This window comes from Pygocentrus nattereri, chromosome 1, assembly GCF_015220715.1.
Source record: "Pygocentrus nattereri isolate fPygNat1 chromosome 1, fPygNat1.pri, whole genome shotgun sequence".
Classification (NCBI taxonomy): Eukaryota; Metazoa; Chordata; class Actinopteri; order Characiformes; family Serrasalmidae; genus Pygocentrus; species Pygocentrus nattereri.
Window position 1 is genome coordinate 11,148,147 of NC_051211.1, and position 13,867 is coordinate 11,162,013.

The window sequence follows — 13,867 nt, forward strand, 5'->3', positions numbered from 1 at the left end:
TTTTGTTGTGTTTGTGTCATTGTTAATCTGTCAATTATTTACCACTTTTTAAACTAATTCATGAACAGATTTATATCCTACACATTTCTTTTGTCACTGAGGTCAATTTCTGATGTTTATGTGGTTTTATGTTTGAAAACAGAATTCATTTTTATGTGACCATTTTCCAACCTCAAGTCAAGCCAAGAGGCTTTTATTGTCATTCCAACTATGTAAGAGTACACAGTGGAGTGAAATTACGTTCCTCCAAGGAACAACACGGAACAACAACATGAAACAGAATAAGCAGTTCAAGGTGCAACGTGCAGGCGTAGACTAGAAACAACGTAATAAATACGATAAACAAAACAGACTTTAGACACAGCAAACAGACAGGAGAGTGCAGCACAAACACAGCACTCATTTCTGAGCATGAGGCAGGGTTGAAATAAGGTGAGAGATTATTCAACATGCTGTGATCTGTGAATAAGTGAGCACAGCAGTTCCTGAGGTAAGACATACACAGTACTTGAGTAAACCCAGTGTAAACGCTATATTAGCAGCAAGTTCCAGAGGAGGAGAATGTATGTGTGTGAGGGGGCTTTCAGTTCAGTCATTGTGAGATTAAAAACCTGATCACTTGAGGAACAAAGCTGTTGCAGAGTCTGGCAGTGATGGCACGGATGCTTCAGTACCTTCTGCCAGACGGAAGCTGTGATTAAAGTCAGTGTGAGGGATGGACCTGGTCTACCTTGATGATCTTCTCAGCTGTCCTCACTATACGCTGTAGGGTCTTGCGATCCAAGGCGGTGCAATTCCCAAACTGGGCGATGATGCAGCTGCTCAGGATGCTCTCCACAGTCCCCCTGTAGAACATGGTGAGGATGGGAGGGGGGAGATGAGCCTTCTTCAGTCTCCGCAGGAAGTAGAGGCGCTGGTGGGCTCTCTTGGCTATGGAGTGGGTGCTGAGAGAGCAGGTGAGGTTCTCTGTGATGTGGACATTATGAGATGAGATGTTGATTCTGGAGATGTCTCTATCTTCATCACTTTGAATTAAACAGGCTGTTTTTGTTGCTGTGCCATAAAGACTGATATATGTAAATGGCCTCTATTCTGATTAGTTGGACTGTATTCAAAAGTAGTCCAGGCTGAAACACTGCTTATAACTTCAGCTTGAAGGGGTGGGGCTAAACTGCTGAGGGCTGAATACGTGGCTATTTCTAAATGTGCTGGTTTTCTAAAGCAGTGACTATGGGCTGGAGATGAAAGCTAAGTTCTTACACATCAACAGTCTGAACGTTAACACGTATTATGTCAATCTCTTATTGCAACAAAGCAAGGAAAAGTTGATTTTCTGTAGGCCTGAAATTTTAGCTGTCAATGAATTGCTATATAAATGCTTGTAATTGAGAGCTTGTCCTTTTTTATATACAACTATTAAGCTATCAGTTGTAGCTTCCAACAGACAACTGAAACACCCTCAGCGCAAATAAACAAATATTACTCACCGCCGCCCTCTACAGGTGTTATTAAAAAAATCACATACACAAACATCACTCACCACCGCGGCCTGTCCAGGGTGTATCCTCCCTTCTGCCCAAAGACAGCTGGGATAGGCTTCAGCACACATACGTTTTGGCGCCACAGGTGCCACGTGGAATATGTGCCAAAGTGACAAGCAAAACCTCTATTAAACTGTTTTCATGTCACTTGACCTCTTTTTTTGTACTTCAGTTGTATTTGCCTCATTAAAATGCAAACAAAACAGTGAAATACAATGCGCATACAAGATGGCCTTTAAACAGTAACATGCAGAAAAGATGAAAAATCAAAGATTTATTACATTAATTTATGTTGTTTTAAATCTGGAGGCTAGGGAACCAGCCTTGTGACTGGAAGGTCGCCAGTTTGATCCCCTGAGCCGACGGTACATGACTGAGGTGCCCTTGAGCAAGGCACCCACCCCACAGCTGCTTCCCAGGTGCTGCAGACAGGGCTGCCCACCACTCCAGGCAAATATGCTCATTGTTCACTAGTGTGTATGTGGTGTTTCACTGCACGGACGGGTTGGATTGCAGAGGTGAAATTCCCCCCATTGTGGGACTAATAATCTTAACACTGCATGGTGGAAAGACAGATAGTTGTGCCTTTGTTACTTTCAAGGCAGATTATATTAAATTCTGACATGAAATCAGCATTTTGTTTTTTGATTTGATTTTACTGTGATTTTATCATGGGAAGGGTGCTCTTAAGCATGACATGAAGCAGAGTGCCTAAATCTCCCTTCCCTGTGATGACATTGCTGTAACACACAGTCTCAAGTGGACAAATGCTTTCATAGAACGGCGGCCAACACAAAATATGATGAAATACACATTTCATGTTTCAGAAAAGAATGTATTATTAATAATAATCAACATAAACAAGTATTCCACCAAGAAATGTAGTTCCTTTAGAGTATGGTATTGATGCCAAGCAACCATGGACCAGTGATATATTGCAATGAATATCATATATTCATTGTTTTTTTCATAGAACAATGAATACATGATAACAACACTGTTTAATGCAAAACACTTCACTTTATAAGTACTCTTTGGTGACCAAATTACTACCCCTAGTCATGTTTAGCATCAATTTAGCAGCACCCCTCTTCTCGTACTGCGGTTGAATCTCAAATGGCTCCCTGCTCCCTACATAGTGCACTAACAATAGTCATTTGTCACTACAAAACATCCATACTCAATGTATGTTGCACTATTTGGCTCTAGATAATATCTAGACTTTCATAGCTAGCACACTATTTAGCTACAGAGTACAGAGCCATTTGGGATTCAGTCTGGGTTTGATGCTACTTCTGACTGAAACACAAACGTTTGGGGTGTGTTAGACATTCAAATGACATATGACTTTTATACTGCCATTGTACAGTTAGTCCTACCATAAGTACTGTAGGAGTTGATCTCTGTGGGCTGCGTGATGGGCAGAAGTGCCAGCAGGAAACAGCCACCTCACCGTCACTTTTATTAGCGACTGCCACTGCATAGCCACTTCATTGCCACTTTTATTGGCAACTGCCACTGAGCAGCCGCCTCACCATGACTTCACCATCACTTTTATTAGCGACTACCACTGAGCAGACACCTCATGGCCATTTGAAGCTTATGTGAAACAGACATTGAGGTAAGATCTAGTGCACAGGTGGAGCCCTGTGCACTAGATCTTACCTCAATGTCTGTTCCACATAAGCTTCAAATGTCCACAGCTGCTGGAGCACCACTGTTAGCTACTCAGTTTCCACTCTTACAGACTGGGAAACTTCTAGTGGTAAACAGGACTGAATTAGTATGATTTTAGTTGTTTTCTTCAACCATAATAATTCAATGAAATGGTGCTTACAAGATTTTTCACAAATTCACAATATATGGCTACCGAATCACAGCCATGCCAACATTGTGTATGTTAGCTAGCAGCTCAAGATTACTTGATCTGTGTTTAATGATGACACATTAGACTGTGCCAAAGGCCTTCTGATGAAACTGGAGGATTTTGAGTTTGTGTTCATGTTGTACACATATGAACAAATCTTCTCTGAGACTGATGTGGTGTTTGACATTGTCTAGCAGAGAGCTATGGATGTTCTGTACTGCAAGAAAAGAATTGAGTCTCTTCTTGCTTTTGTCAAAGAGAAGAGGTCAGAGGGGGCTTTCCCAGCTGTTTATGCCAAAGCATGCAGATCTCACATCAGACCCACAAACTAATGCCATGAGAAAACTCCGTCTGTCACAACTACAGGATCCCAAGGAGCGCTACAGAAATCTGTACATGGCCATCCTAGACAATCTCACAGAGCAGCTACCTCGGCGTTTTGCAAATTTGGAAAGTCTGCGCTTCTTGGAATCGGTCAATCCAGGGAAATTTGATGAGATGAGACAAGTGTTTCCAGAGGAGGCATTTCAGAGTGTCCTGGAAAGCTTTGGCCAGTTCTTTGATTCAGGGAGACTGAGGTCTGAACTTCAAGTCCTATATTCAAACCAGGACTTGCAGGGCAACAGGGGAAAGCTATGTGATTTCTTGCTGTTTCTGAAAGACATGGAGTTGGACAGTGCAATGCTTCAGGTGTACAAACTATTGTCATTAGTGGCAACGATTGGAGCTACATCTGCAGGTGTAGAGAGGAGCTTCTCCTGTTTAAAGCGGCTCAAGTCTTACACCCGCAACACCATGGGCCAGGGCCGTTTAAGCAGCCTAGCTCTGCTGGCCATTGAGAGAACACTAGTCAAGTCCCTGGAAAAGACGCCTTGTTGGTACAACAGGGCCACAGATCATTTTCTTGAAAAGGAACGGAGGGTAGAATTTACGTATAAATAAACAGACACATTTTATGATGTAGGCCGAAATTGAGCTTCCCCTCCTTGAAAGACCAGCATCCGCCACTGGTGTAGAGGTTGTGGTGACTTTTACTTTTATCTGGGAAAATCATCTAAACATGTCATTTGACTGGGGATGTATGCACTCACAAGAAACCACAGGCATTAAAATATCAACAGCTCAGAGATGACATGACTGATAAGAGCCATCGCTTCCTTTTGCGTTCTGTCAGGTAGGGACACTAAAATGAAAATGGAAAGTCCCCATGCTGACGGGAGCTGGATGTACTAAAATCACATCTCATTTACTCATACATATTATTACACACATGCATGCATGCACACACACACACACACACACACACACATACACATATATATATGCCTCACAGCGAGGAGGGCCTGGGTTCGATTCCCTGGCCGGGTGATCAGGGTCCTCTCTGTGTGGAGTTTGCATGTTCTCCCCGTGTCTGCATGGGTTTCCTCCGGGTTCTCCGGTTTCCTCCCACAGTCCAAAGACATGCTGTCAGGCCAATTGGACATGCAACATTGCCCCTGGGTGTGTGTGTGTGAGTGACTGTTTGTGTCTGTCTGTCTGCCCTGCGATGGACTGGCAACCTGTCCAGGGTGTATCCAGCCTTCCGCCCGAAGACTGCTGGGATAGGCTCCAGCACCCCCCCGCCACCCTGACGGAGAAGCGGCTTAGAAAATGGATGGATGGATGGATATATATATATATATATATATATATATATATATATTCCAGATCATACAAGCTATAGACAATGGAAGATGTACAAGATATCCATCCATATGTGCAGGTATCTGCAAGATTGGAGCGAGTCTGTTTGATTCTTGTGAGTCATTTCATTCATATTGAAGTCCATTCTTGCCTGCTTATGTTTAATAAAGGCTTTGGGTCATATTACTGTGATAGGAACCAGACATCTGAAGTGCTGAATGTCTTTTAAAGCTACAGAGTTTCCTCAATTTACTTTAATCCATTCATGGTGGAGGGATGCAGGAAGGGTGTTAGAAGGCCAAATAGTCCCCAAAGAAATCTTATCTCTACCAACTGAACATTATTTTATCATCATTCACTTTACTTACAAAAACTCAGAAGACTCACCAGTGGTTTTGGACAGTAAACAAACTCGATATATTTGCATTGTAGTCATCAGAATATGAGTCAGTAGCTTTAGAAACTAACCATTTCACATCAAAACACTCCGGATATCTGAACCACGTCGTTACGCAGGAATTTAGAAAATTTGGTGGAATTGCCCTTTATGGCCAAATAGTCCCAAAAGAAAACAAAGATGACCATTTTGACCATCATCAACATCACATATAAGAACTCAGAAGACATGTGTAGGGCCACTGGCGTTTGTGGACAGTAAATAAAAAGGCTGTGTTGATGAAGATGAAGGAAGTAGGCAGGAGGACTGTGAGGCTAGTCGCATAGCGAAAAGAATGGTGGCAAAGGCAAAGGCTCAGGCCTATGATGAGCTGTATGAGAGGCTGGACAGTAAAGGAGTAAAGGACTTGTATCGTTTGGCTAAAAGGAGAGATAGAGCTGGAAAGGATGTACAGCAGGTTAGGCTGATAAAGGATAGAGAGGGAAATGTACTAGTGAGTGAACAGAGAGTGATGAGTAGATGGAAGTAGTACTTTGAAGAACTAATGAATGAGGAAAACGAGAGAGAGAGGAGGACAACGGGGGGAGAGATAGTGGATCAGGAAGTGCAGAGAATTAGTAAGGTGGAAGTGAGGGCAGCTTTAAAAAGGATGAAGAATGGAAAGGCATTTGGTCCAGATGACATACCTGTGGAGGTATGGAGATGTTTAGGAGAGAAGGCAGGGGACTTTTTAACCAGGTTGCTTAACAAAATCCTGGAGAGTGAGAGGATGCCTGATGAGTGGAGAAGCAGTGTACTGGTCCCCATTTTTAAGAACAAAGGTGATGTGCAGAGCTGCAGTAACTACAGAGGTATAAAGTTGATGAGCCACACCATGAAGGTATGGGAAAGAGTTGTTGGAGCAAGGCTAAGGCGAGAGGTTCAGATCAGTGAGCAGCAGTTTGGTTTCATGCCCAGAAAGAGTACCACAGATGCAATTTTTGCGTTGAGAGTGTTGGTAGAGAAGTACAGAGAAGGTCAGAAGGAGCTATATTGTGTCTTTGTGGATCTAGAGAAGGCATATGATAGGGTGCCAAGAGAGGAACTGTGGTACTGTATGAGGAAGTCAAGTGTAGCTGAAAAGTACGTTAGGGTGGTGCAGGACATGTATGAGGATAGTGAAACAGTGGTGAGGTATGCAGTTGGAGTGACAAATGGTTTCAAGGTGAAGGTGGGGTTACATCAGGGATCAGCTTTGAGCTCCTTCTTCTTTGCAATGGTTGACAGATGAGGTCAGGCAGGAGGCTCCATGGACCATGATGTTTGCAGATGACATTGTAATCTGTGGTGAGAGTAGAGAGCAGGTGGAAGAGAATCTGGAGAGGTGGAGGTTTGAAGGTCAGGAGGAGAGGAATGAAGGTCAGTAGAGACAAGACAGAATACATGTGTGTGAATGAGAGGGAGGCAGGTGGAAAGGTGAAGATGCAAGGAGTAGAGGTCGTAAAGGTGGATGACTTCAAATATCTTGGGTCAACCATCCAGAGCTATGGACAGTGTATAAAAGAGGTGAAGAAGAGGGTGCAGGCAGGATGGAGTAGGTGGAGTGTCGGGTGAATGGGTGTCAGGGCTGGACGACCAGCTGCTCCAAGCTGGTAAAGAAGGCTCACCAGCGCCTCTTCTTTCTGAGGAGGCTGAGGATGAACCACCTGTCCTCAGACATCCTGGTGAACTTCTATCGCTGCACCATTGAGAGCATCCTGACCAACTGCATCACAGTATGGTACGAGTGCTGCTCTACCTCAGACCGGAAGGCGCTGCAGAGGGTGGTGAAAGCTGCATCATCGGTGCACCACTTCCTGCCATAGAGGACATCTACAGGAAGTGGTGTCTGAAAAGGGCTGGGAAAATCATCAAAGAACCCAGTCACCCAGCACACAGACTCTTCACCCCCTTGCCCTCTGGGAGGCACTACAGGAGCCAGCTTCTTTCCAACAGCTGTCACACTCCTGAACTCTGCCCCCTGATACCTAAACAAATAACAATGGACTGTACCCTAACTCAACACTCAACACCACTTACCGGCACTTACATCTGTTGTATATACTGCCCATTATTGTATATACTGTGTAAATACTCTACCTGTTCATAAATACATACTTATCCCCTTCATATTTATAACCTGTTCATAGTACTTTACAACCCCTCATATTTATTCATAGTTCATAGTACTTTATACCCCTTCATATTTATAATCTGTACATTCTTGTTTATAACCTGTATAACCCCCTTCATGTTCATACCCCCTCATATTTTTTAACCTGTATATACTATACTTACTGTACATTGTAACATACATATTTATATTTCTGCTAAGCACTTCTGGATGGATGCAAACTGCATTTCGTTGCTTTGTACCTGCGACATGCGCAATGACAATAAAGTTGAATTCTATTCTGTTCTATACTATGTGTGACAGAAGGATAGCAGCAAGAGTGAAATGGAAGGTTTACAAGACAGTAGTGTGTCCTGCTATGATGTATGGTTTGGAGACTGTGGCTCTGTCTAAAAGACAGGAGGCTGAGCTGGAGGTAGCAGAGATGAAGATGCTGAGATTTTCGTTGGGAGTGACAAGGATGGACAAGATTAGAAATGAGCAGATCAGAGGGACAGTGAAGGTGGAGCAGTTTGGAGATAAAGCCAGAGAGGCCAGGTTGAGATGGTTTGGACATGTGTTGAGGAGGAATAGTGGATATATTGGTCAAAGAATGTTGGAGATGGAGCTGCCGGGCAGAAGGAGAAGAAGTAGACCTCAGAGAAGGTTTATGGATGTAGTGAAGGTGGACATGGAGATGGTTGGTGTAAGAGTAGAGGAGGCAGTGGATAGGGCAAGATGGAGGCAGATGATCCGCTGTGGCGACCCCTAAAGGGAGCAGCCGAAAGAAGAAGAAGAGGAGGTGGAACGTCCCTTTAACACTAGAAGTCCCAGAGAGGGGTCATTTAACATTTCTACCTCTGGAACCCAGAGACGGGTCGAGTGACCTGAAGGATTTTAGCTAACATCCTATAATCACCGTCTTTTGTTCTGTAAATAAGGCCATTACTGGCGCACCACAGGAGGTTGTTGTTTGCCATTGAGTTTAGCTATTTAGTTTCTAGTTAGTTCTATTCAGTTTATTGTATTTGATAATATAAAGATTATACATTTTGTATTTAGTTTAGTTTTATTTGAGCAAAAAAGCAAACAATTATTTATTTATTTATTTTATTTTAAATAGAGAATTAGAAATTTTACAGCAAGGTACAGCTGTGAGTAATGACCAGAAGCATTTGTGTCAAGAGGACTGAAATTTCAGCGTGAAAAATTTAAGAACAACTCTTATTTGTTTCCATGCTTTTTATTTTTGTTATAAAAATAATACAAAAAATACAAGGAATAAAACAATTCCACACATATTTACAATAGTCTGCAGTGGGGGGCTGCGTGTGTGTGGGAGTGGCATTTCTTTGTGTGCCTAGCATTTCAGCACTCACTCAGCAGTCTGTCTGCACTGTCAGAACATACCTGGCACTGCCAGGGTTTGTCCCTGGTACATTTGCCACAAGTGTATTTGTAGCAGTCGACACATCTCACAGTTGCACAATTGTTCGTGAATCGATGGTTGACCTGACACTTCGCCCTTTTGCCAGGGCTGGGTGTGGAAGGTTGTTGCCGAAGCAGTTTCTCCTTGCGTGCCTTCTTCTCACTCACATGAGAGTCACCCAACTCTTTTGCAAGCTCAACCAGGAAGTCGTCTCTCCTGCACCCCAGTGCATGCCTGATAAAGCACATGTGCATTTAGTGCTGCCATGTCAATCATGTTGTAGAACACGGCGACTGGCCATCTCCGTGTTCCTGTACGCACGCTGTACTCCCGCATTTGGTCCATTACATCCACCCCGCACTTTGTGTTGTTGTATTGTGTGACCGTGTTTGGCTTCCTTTTGGTGGTATCCTCAGTCTCAACCACATTGTGCATGCTGCTGAGAATGTAGACGACCTTCTTCCGTTTGGGTGCATACACTGTCACTTTGATTTGAAGTCGCAAGCCACCCAAAACTTGATACCAAACTTGTCTGGTTTTGTTGCACTGTATTGCAGAAAACAGCAGCGAGTCTTTGACGGGAAAAGCTGTTCATCAATAGTGATGTGTCGTCCAGGGTTGTAGGATGCGATGCAGTTGATGACAAATGATCTCCACACATCAGAGATTGCAGCAAACTTATCGGTCTCCGCTCGCTCACTGCGTGTGAACATGTCATCAAAGCGTAGGTGTTGCATGATGTCTTGGAAGCGGTTTCGGGCCGTAGTTGCAATGATCCTTGGGTTTGCAAGGTTTGCTGACCAGCTGTCACGTAGTGATGGAACCTTGGTCACCCCCCTCAAGATAATGACTGAAAGAAGAACAAGAGGAGGTGGAACGTCCCTTTAAGTGGCCACACTTTCTCCTGATGCTGTCTGCGTCCGCGCTGACTGACCTCCTCCCGGCCTGTAGAGAGCGCTGTTCAGCGCTGAGAAACTCCTCTCGTTCCCGGGTCTCGCTTTCACAGTAGCGGTGCGCCGGGATGCCGTCGATTGAATACGACGAGTAAGTGTTTATTCCACAAAACACATCTGATAAACGCAAATACTTAATAACACGCACACGTTAATAACCCGTGTTGTTTACAGCTCGAAGCCCAGCTGGGCCGACCAGGTCGAAGAGGAGGGAGATGAAGGTGCGTGCCCGGCTCCGTTAGCATTAGCATTAGCTCAGTGTCCAGCGTGTCTGCGTCTGTAAGGCCACGAGGCCTCAGTAGACCTTAAAACACGTTAAATAACTATCTTAACGTTACATATAAGCACGTGTGTCGTTTTAAACAGACCTGTCATGTAAAACGGAACCATAGTCGCGCTACTAACTTACGCTGAACGTGCTGTCTTTAACGTTAGCTGCAAGGCTAGTAGCGGTCAGCAGCATTAGCCAGCCAGCTGGACGTTACAGTAACTTAACTGGAGGAGACAGACAGCTTGTTTCACCCAGTCAGATAATAAGGCAGAATACAATACTTAATGCGATTTAACAGTAGTACAGTTTAACAGTAGGCTTAGCTATAGAATAGGACATCCCCCCACCCCCCCTCAGGGTGCTATGGCTATTATTATTGAGACCAAAAGATTCATCCAGTCATTAACGTCACTTATTCTGACTTATTTCTAATCATGTAATTTAGTTGTTAGCCTTAAACATGTTAAAACATCAGTAAGGTTTGAGGACACTGGGCTGTACATCTAAATACCTGTGTAGTCTGATTGACTACAGTTGACGTGTTTGAGTAGATCTACTAAAGTGATTTGTTTTCTAAAGGCACTCTCCCATCGCCAAAAGAGACTGTCAAAGGTAACATTAAGACCGTAACGGAGTACAAGATTGATGAGGATGGCAAGAAGTTCAAGGTGAGAAGGGACATGTTTCTCAAAGCAGAATGTCGAGTTTCCTAAATCAGACACTTTCCCCACCTACTCACCTTCTTTTTCTTCTGCCCTTCTGCAGATTGTCCGAACTTTCAAGATTGAGACGAGGAAAGCGTCCAAAGCAGTTGCTAGGAGAAAGGTGTGATCGCTGTGTGGTCTTTATGTTCTGCGTCTTTCAGACTTGCTTGCGTATGTTTTGCCAGCCGTAATAATTTGTTTATGGTTGACTCTGTGTCTCTGTCTGACGTCTGTGCAGAACTGGAAAAAATTTGGCAATTCCGAATTTGACCCACCAGGACCTAATGTTGCCACCACCACTGTGAGTGACGATGTGTTCATGACCTTCATCTCTAGTAAGGAGGTGAGTGAATCTTTTATGTTGTTGGTAAAAAAAAACAAACAATCGTGAGCAGCATTGTTGCTTATGTTATACTTGCTGTTGCATATTTTTAAGTATTTGTTGCCTGTTGTTTTGGTGCATGCAATTCTCCCAGTCTCTGGGTTTTGATTCTCTCCCTGTGTGTGTGTGTGTGTGTGTGTATGTATGTGTATATATATATATATATATATATATATATATATATATATATATATATATATATATATATAAATATAAATATAATTGCACACACACACACACACACACTAAATCAGGGTTGCCCAAACTGTGGCTCACAGGCTAAAGTAGGTCCAGGAGGACCCTTTATTTGGCCTCCCAGGATGTTAACTCAACTCCAAATGCCTCATCCCATTGATGGAACAAACATATTTAATACTCTACACAATTTATAAAATTCTGGTTTGAATGCTTTATATAAGACCATTAAGACTTTTCCCATTTTTTGCAGGACCTTAATGCACAAGACCAGGATGAGGATGCTATGAGCAAGCTGAAAGGCCAGAAAATTGTGTCTTGCCGTATCTGTAAAGGAGATCACTGGACCACCCGCTGCCCCTACAAAGACACTCTGGGCCCCATGCAGAAGGAGCTGGCAGAGCAGTTGGGTCTGTCCACAGGGGAGAAAGAGAAAGCAACAGGTGTGATAACATGGTATTAAGTAACGAGGCTTATGCGTAGAAGTGTGCTTGGACAAAAGTTGGAAGGAACAAAGTAGTCCAAAGAGAAATAAGAATCAATTATACACAGCAATTAATCAACATTTGAGTGATTATTTTTCCCCATTTCCTGATATCTAGAGCCTGAGCCTGCTCAGCCAGTCCAGAGTAAAACTGGGAAGTATGTTCCTCCCAGTCTGCGGGATGGAGGCACACGCAGAGGAGAATCCATGCAGCCGAACCGTAGAGGTGAACTCTCAGAACACACATATAAAGAGAGATGAAGCACTTGCACTTGGTGTATAATGTTGGCAAGCTATTATTTGCCAGTGGTGATGCTTACTATTCTTTCTGCCCAGCTGATGACAATGCTACCATTCGTGTGACCAACCTGTCCGAGGACACGAGGGAGACGGATCTGCAGGAGCTCTTCAGACCATTTGGTTCTATCTCCAGGATCTACCTGGCCAAGGACAAGAACACTGGCCAGTCTAAGGTAATTGAACATTGCTTTTGGGATTCATCAAGTTCTTATAAAACCTTCGGTAGTAGCGCACTGGGCATGCATCTGAGAGACGACTTGTAAACAATGTAAGTGCATCGAACACCTTTTCCCCACATTCTGTATTGTGTATTTCTGAGTGAAATATGTTATTGATTTAATGTCATTTAACCCTGCATGCCAGAGCATGACATAATTAAAACTCAGCTGCTGCTTTAGAGATGCAGAAAAGTTATTCCATTTTGATTAACACAGACAAAATAATTAGCAGTGCCAGGTTTGACGTTTTGGGTGGGCCATGACACTTTTGCAGTGGGGCACTCAGGAGCAGCATGATTTAGGTGATTTCTTGCAGTTATGTCTGTAGTATTCATGATTTGGATAATTTGGATACTTTCAACCTTTAAATATATTTAATGTTGAGATTTTCATTTTCCCATAAACTCAAACCTCTCAAACTCCCTAGATTCAAGGCTGTAACTGGGTGTTTGAGTGTGTAGGTGGATAATGAGGGGTAATGCTTAAGTTATGGTTATTAGTTAAAGTTGGATTTTGATTGGTCAATGTCAGAAATGGAGTTTTGAATATGTCCTATTTAGCAAGCACATTTTCGTTTGTTTCGGTTTATTTGTTTGAGACTTTAATAGTGCAAGTACACTTTGAGCACTCTTAGCACCACCACCTGGACAAAATACAAGTTTTAAACTGGAAAAAAAATCATCATAAGTCATCATTACAGTAGCTTCCTAATACAGATAGTACAACTCTGCAACAGTTAGGCCAACGTGATCAAAATATTGTGATAGAACTCACTATAATACTGAGTGTGTATTGGTGTCTTTGCATTGGTCTCTCTGATGCTCACACTTCTCTCCATGTGCAGTGTGTCAGAAGGGCTTGCGTTTTCATGGACATAGGATGCACTTCTATGCAGAGGCCGTGTGGACTGAAACACTGACTGAAGACTACTCTGTCTCAAAAGTTGTTGGTGTGAATTAGTCTTTGGCCTGATATGCTCAACATCAAACGTCATGCTCTTTGTCTTGCTCTCCAGGGATTTGCCTTCATCAGCTTCCACAGGCGTGAGGACGCTGCCAGAGCTATCGCTGGAGTGTCAGGCTTTGGATACGATCACCTTATTCTCAATGTGGAATGGGCCAAGTAAGTTGTGCTGAAGAAGGCATTTGTTTTTGCACCTGCATAACCAGTTGCACCATAATAACATGTGCTTTGTCTGTTCTAGACCATCCAACAACTGAGACTGGGGGCTCCATTTATATTCCAGGAGGACGTCTGAGTGTTCTCCCAGTAGAATTTGACTATTGATTGAATAAATATGTTAAGAAATAAA

The 13,867-nt window shown here is 43.2% G+C and overlaps 1 protein-coding gene across 1 annotated transcript; it reads left to right on the plus strand.

The window, feature by feature from the left end:
* The first annotated feature begins 9,956 nt into the window (after positions 1-9,956).
* Positions 9,957-13,867, plus strand: eif3g (eukaryotic translation initiation factor 3, subunit G). The gene is made up of 10 exons (XM_017701530.2): positions 9,957-10,092; positions 10,176-10,222; positions 10,852-10,940; positions 11,038-11,097; positions 11,215-11,319; positions 11,807-11,996; positions 12,156-12,263; positions 12,374-12,510; positions 13,571-13,677; positions 13,760-13,867. The coding sequence occupies exons 1-10, from the start codon at positions 10,070-10,072 to the stop codon at positions 13,773-13,775; spliced, it is 882 nt and encodes a 293-aa protein (XP_017557019.1). The 5' UTR covers positions 9,957-10,069; the 3' UTR covers positions 13,776-13,867.

Bases quoted from the DNA above. Each gene is read 5' to 3' on its own strand.
- eif3g (XM_017701530.2), top strand. From the start codon at position 10,070: ATGCCGTCGATTGAATACGACGA. The intron at 10,093-10,175 runs GTAAGTGTTTAT...TGTTGTTTACAG, and splicing joins CCGTCGATTGAATACGACGA to CTCGAAGCCCAGCTGGGCCG. The intron at 10,223-10,851 runs GTGCGTGCCCGG...TGTTTTCTAAAG, and splicing joins CGAAGAGGAGGGAGATGAAG to GCACTCTCCCATCGCCAAAA.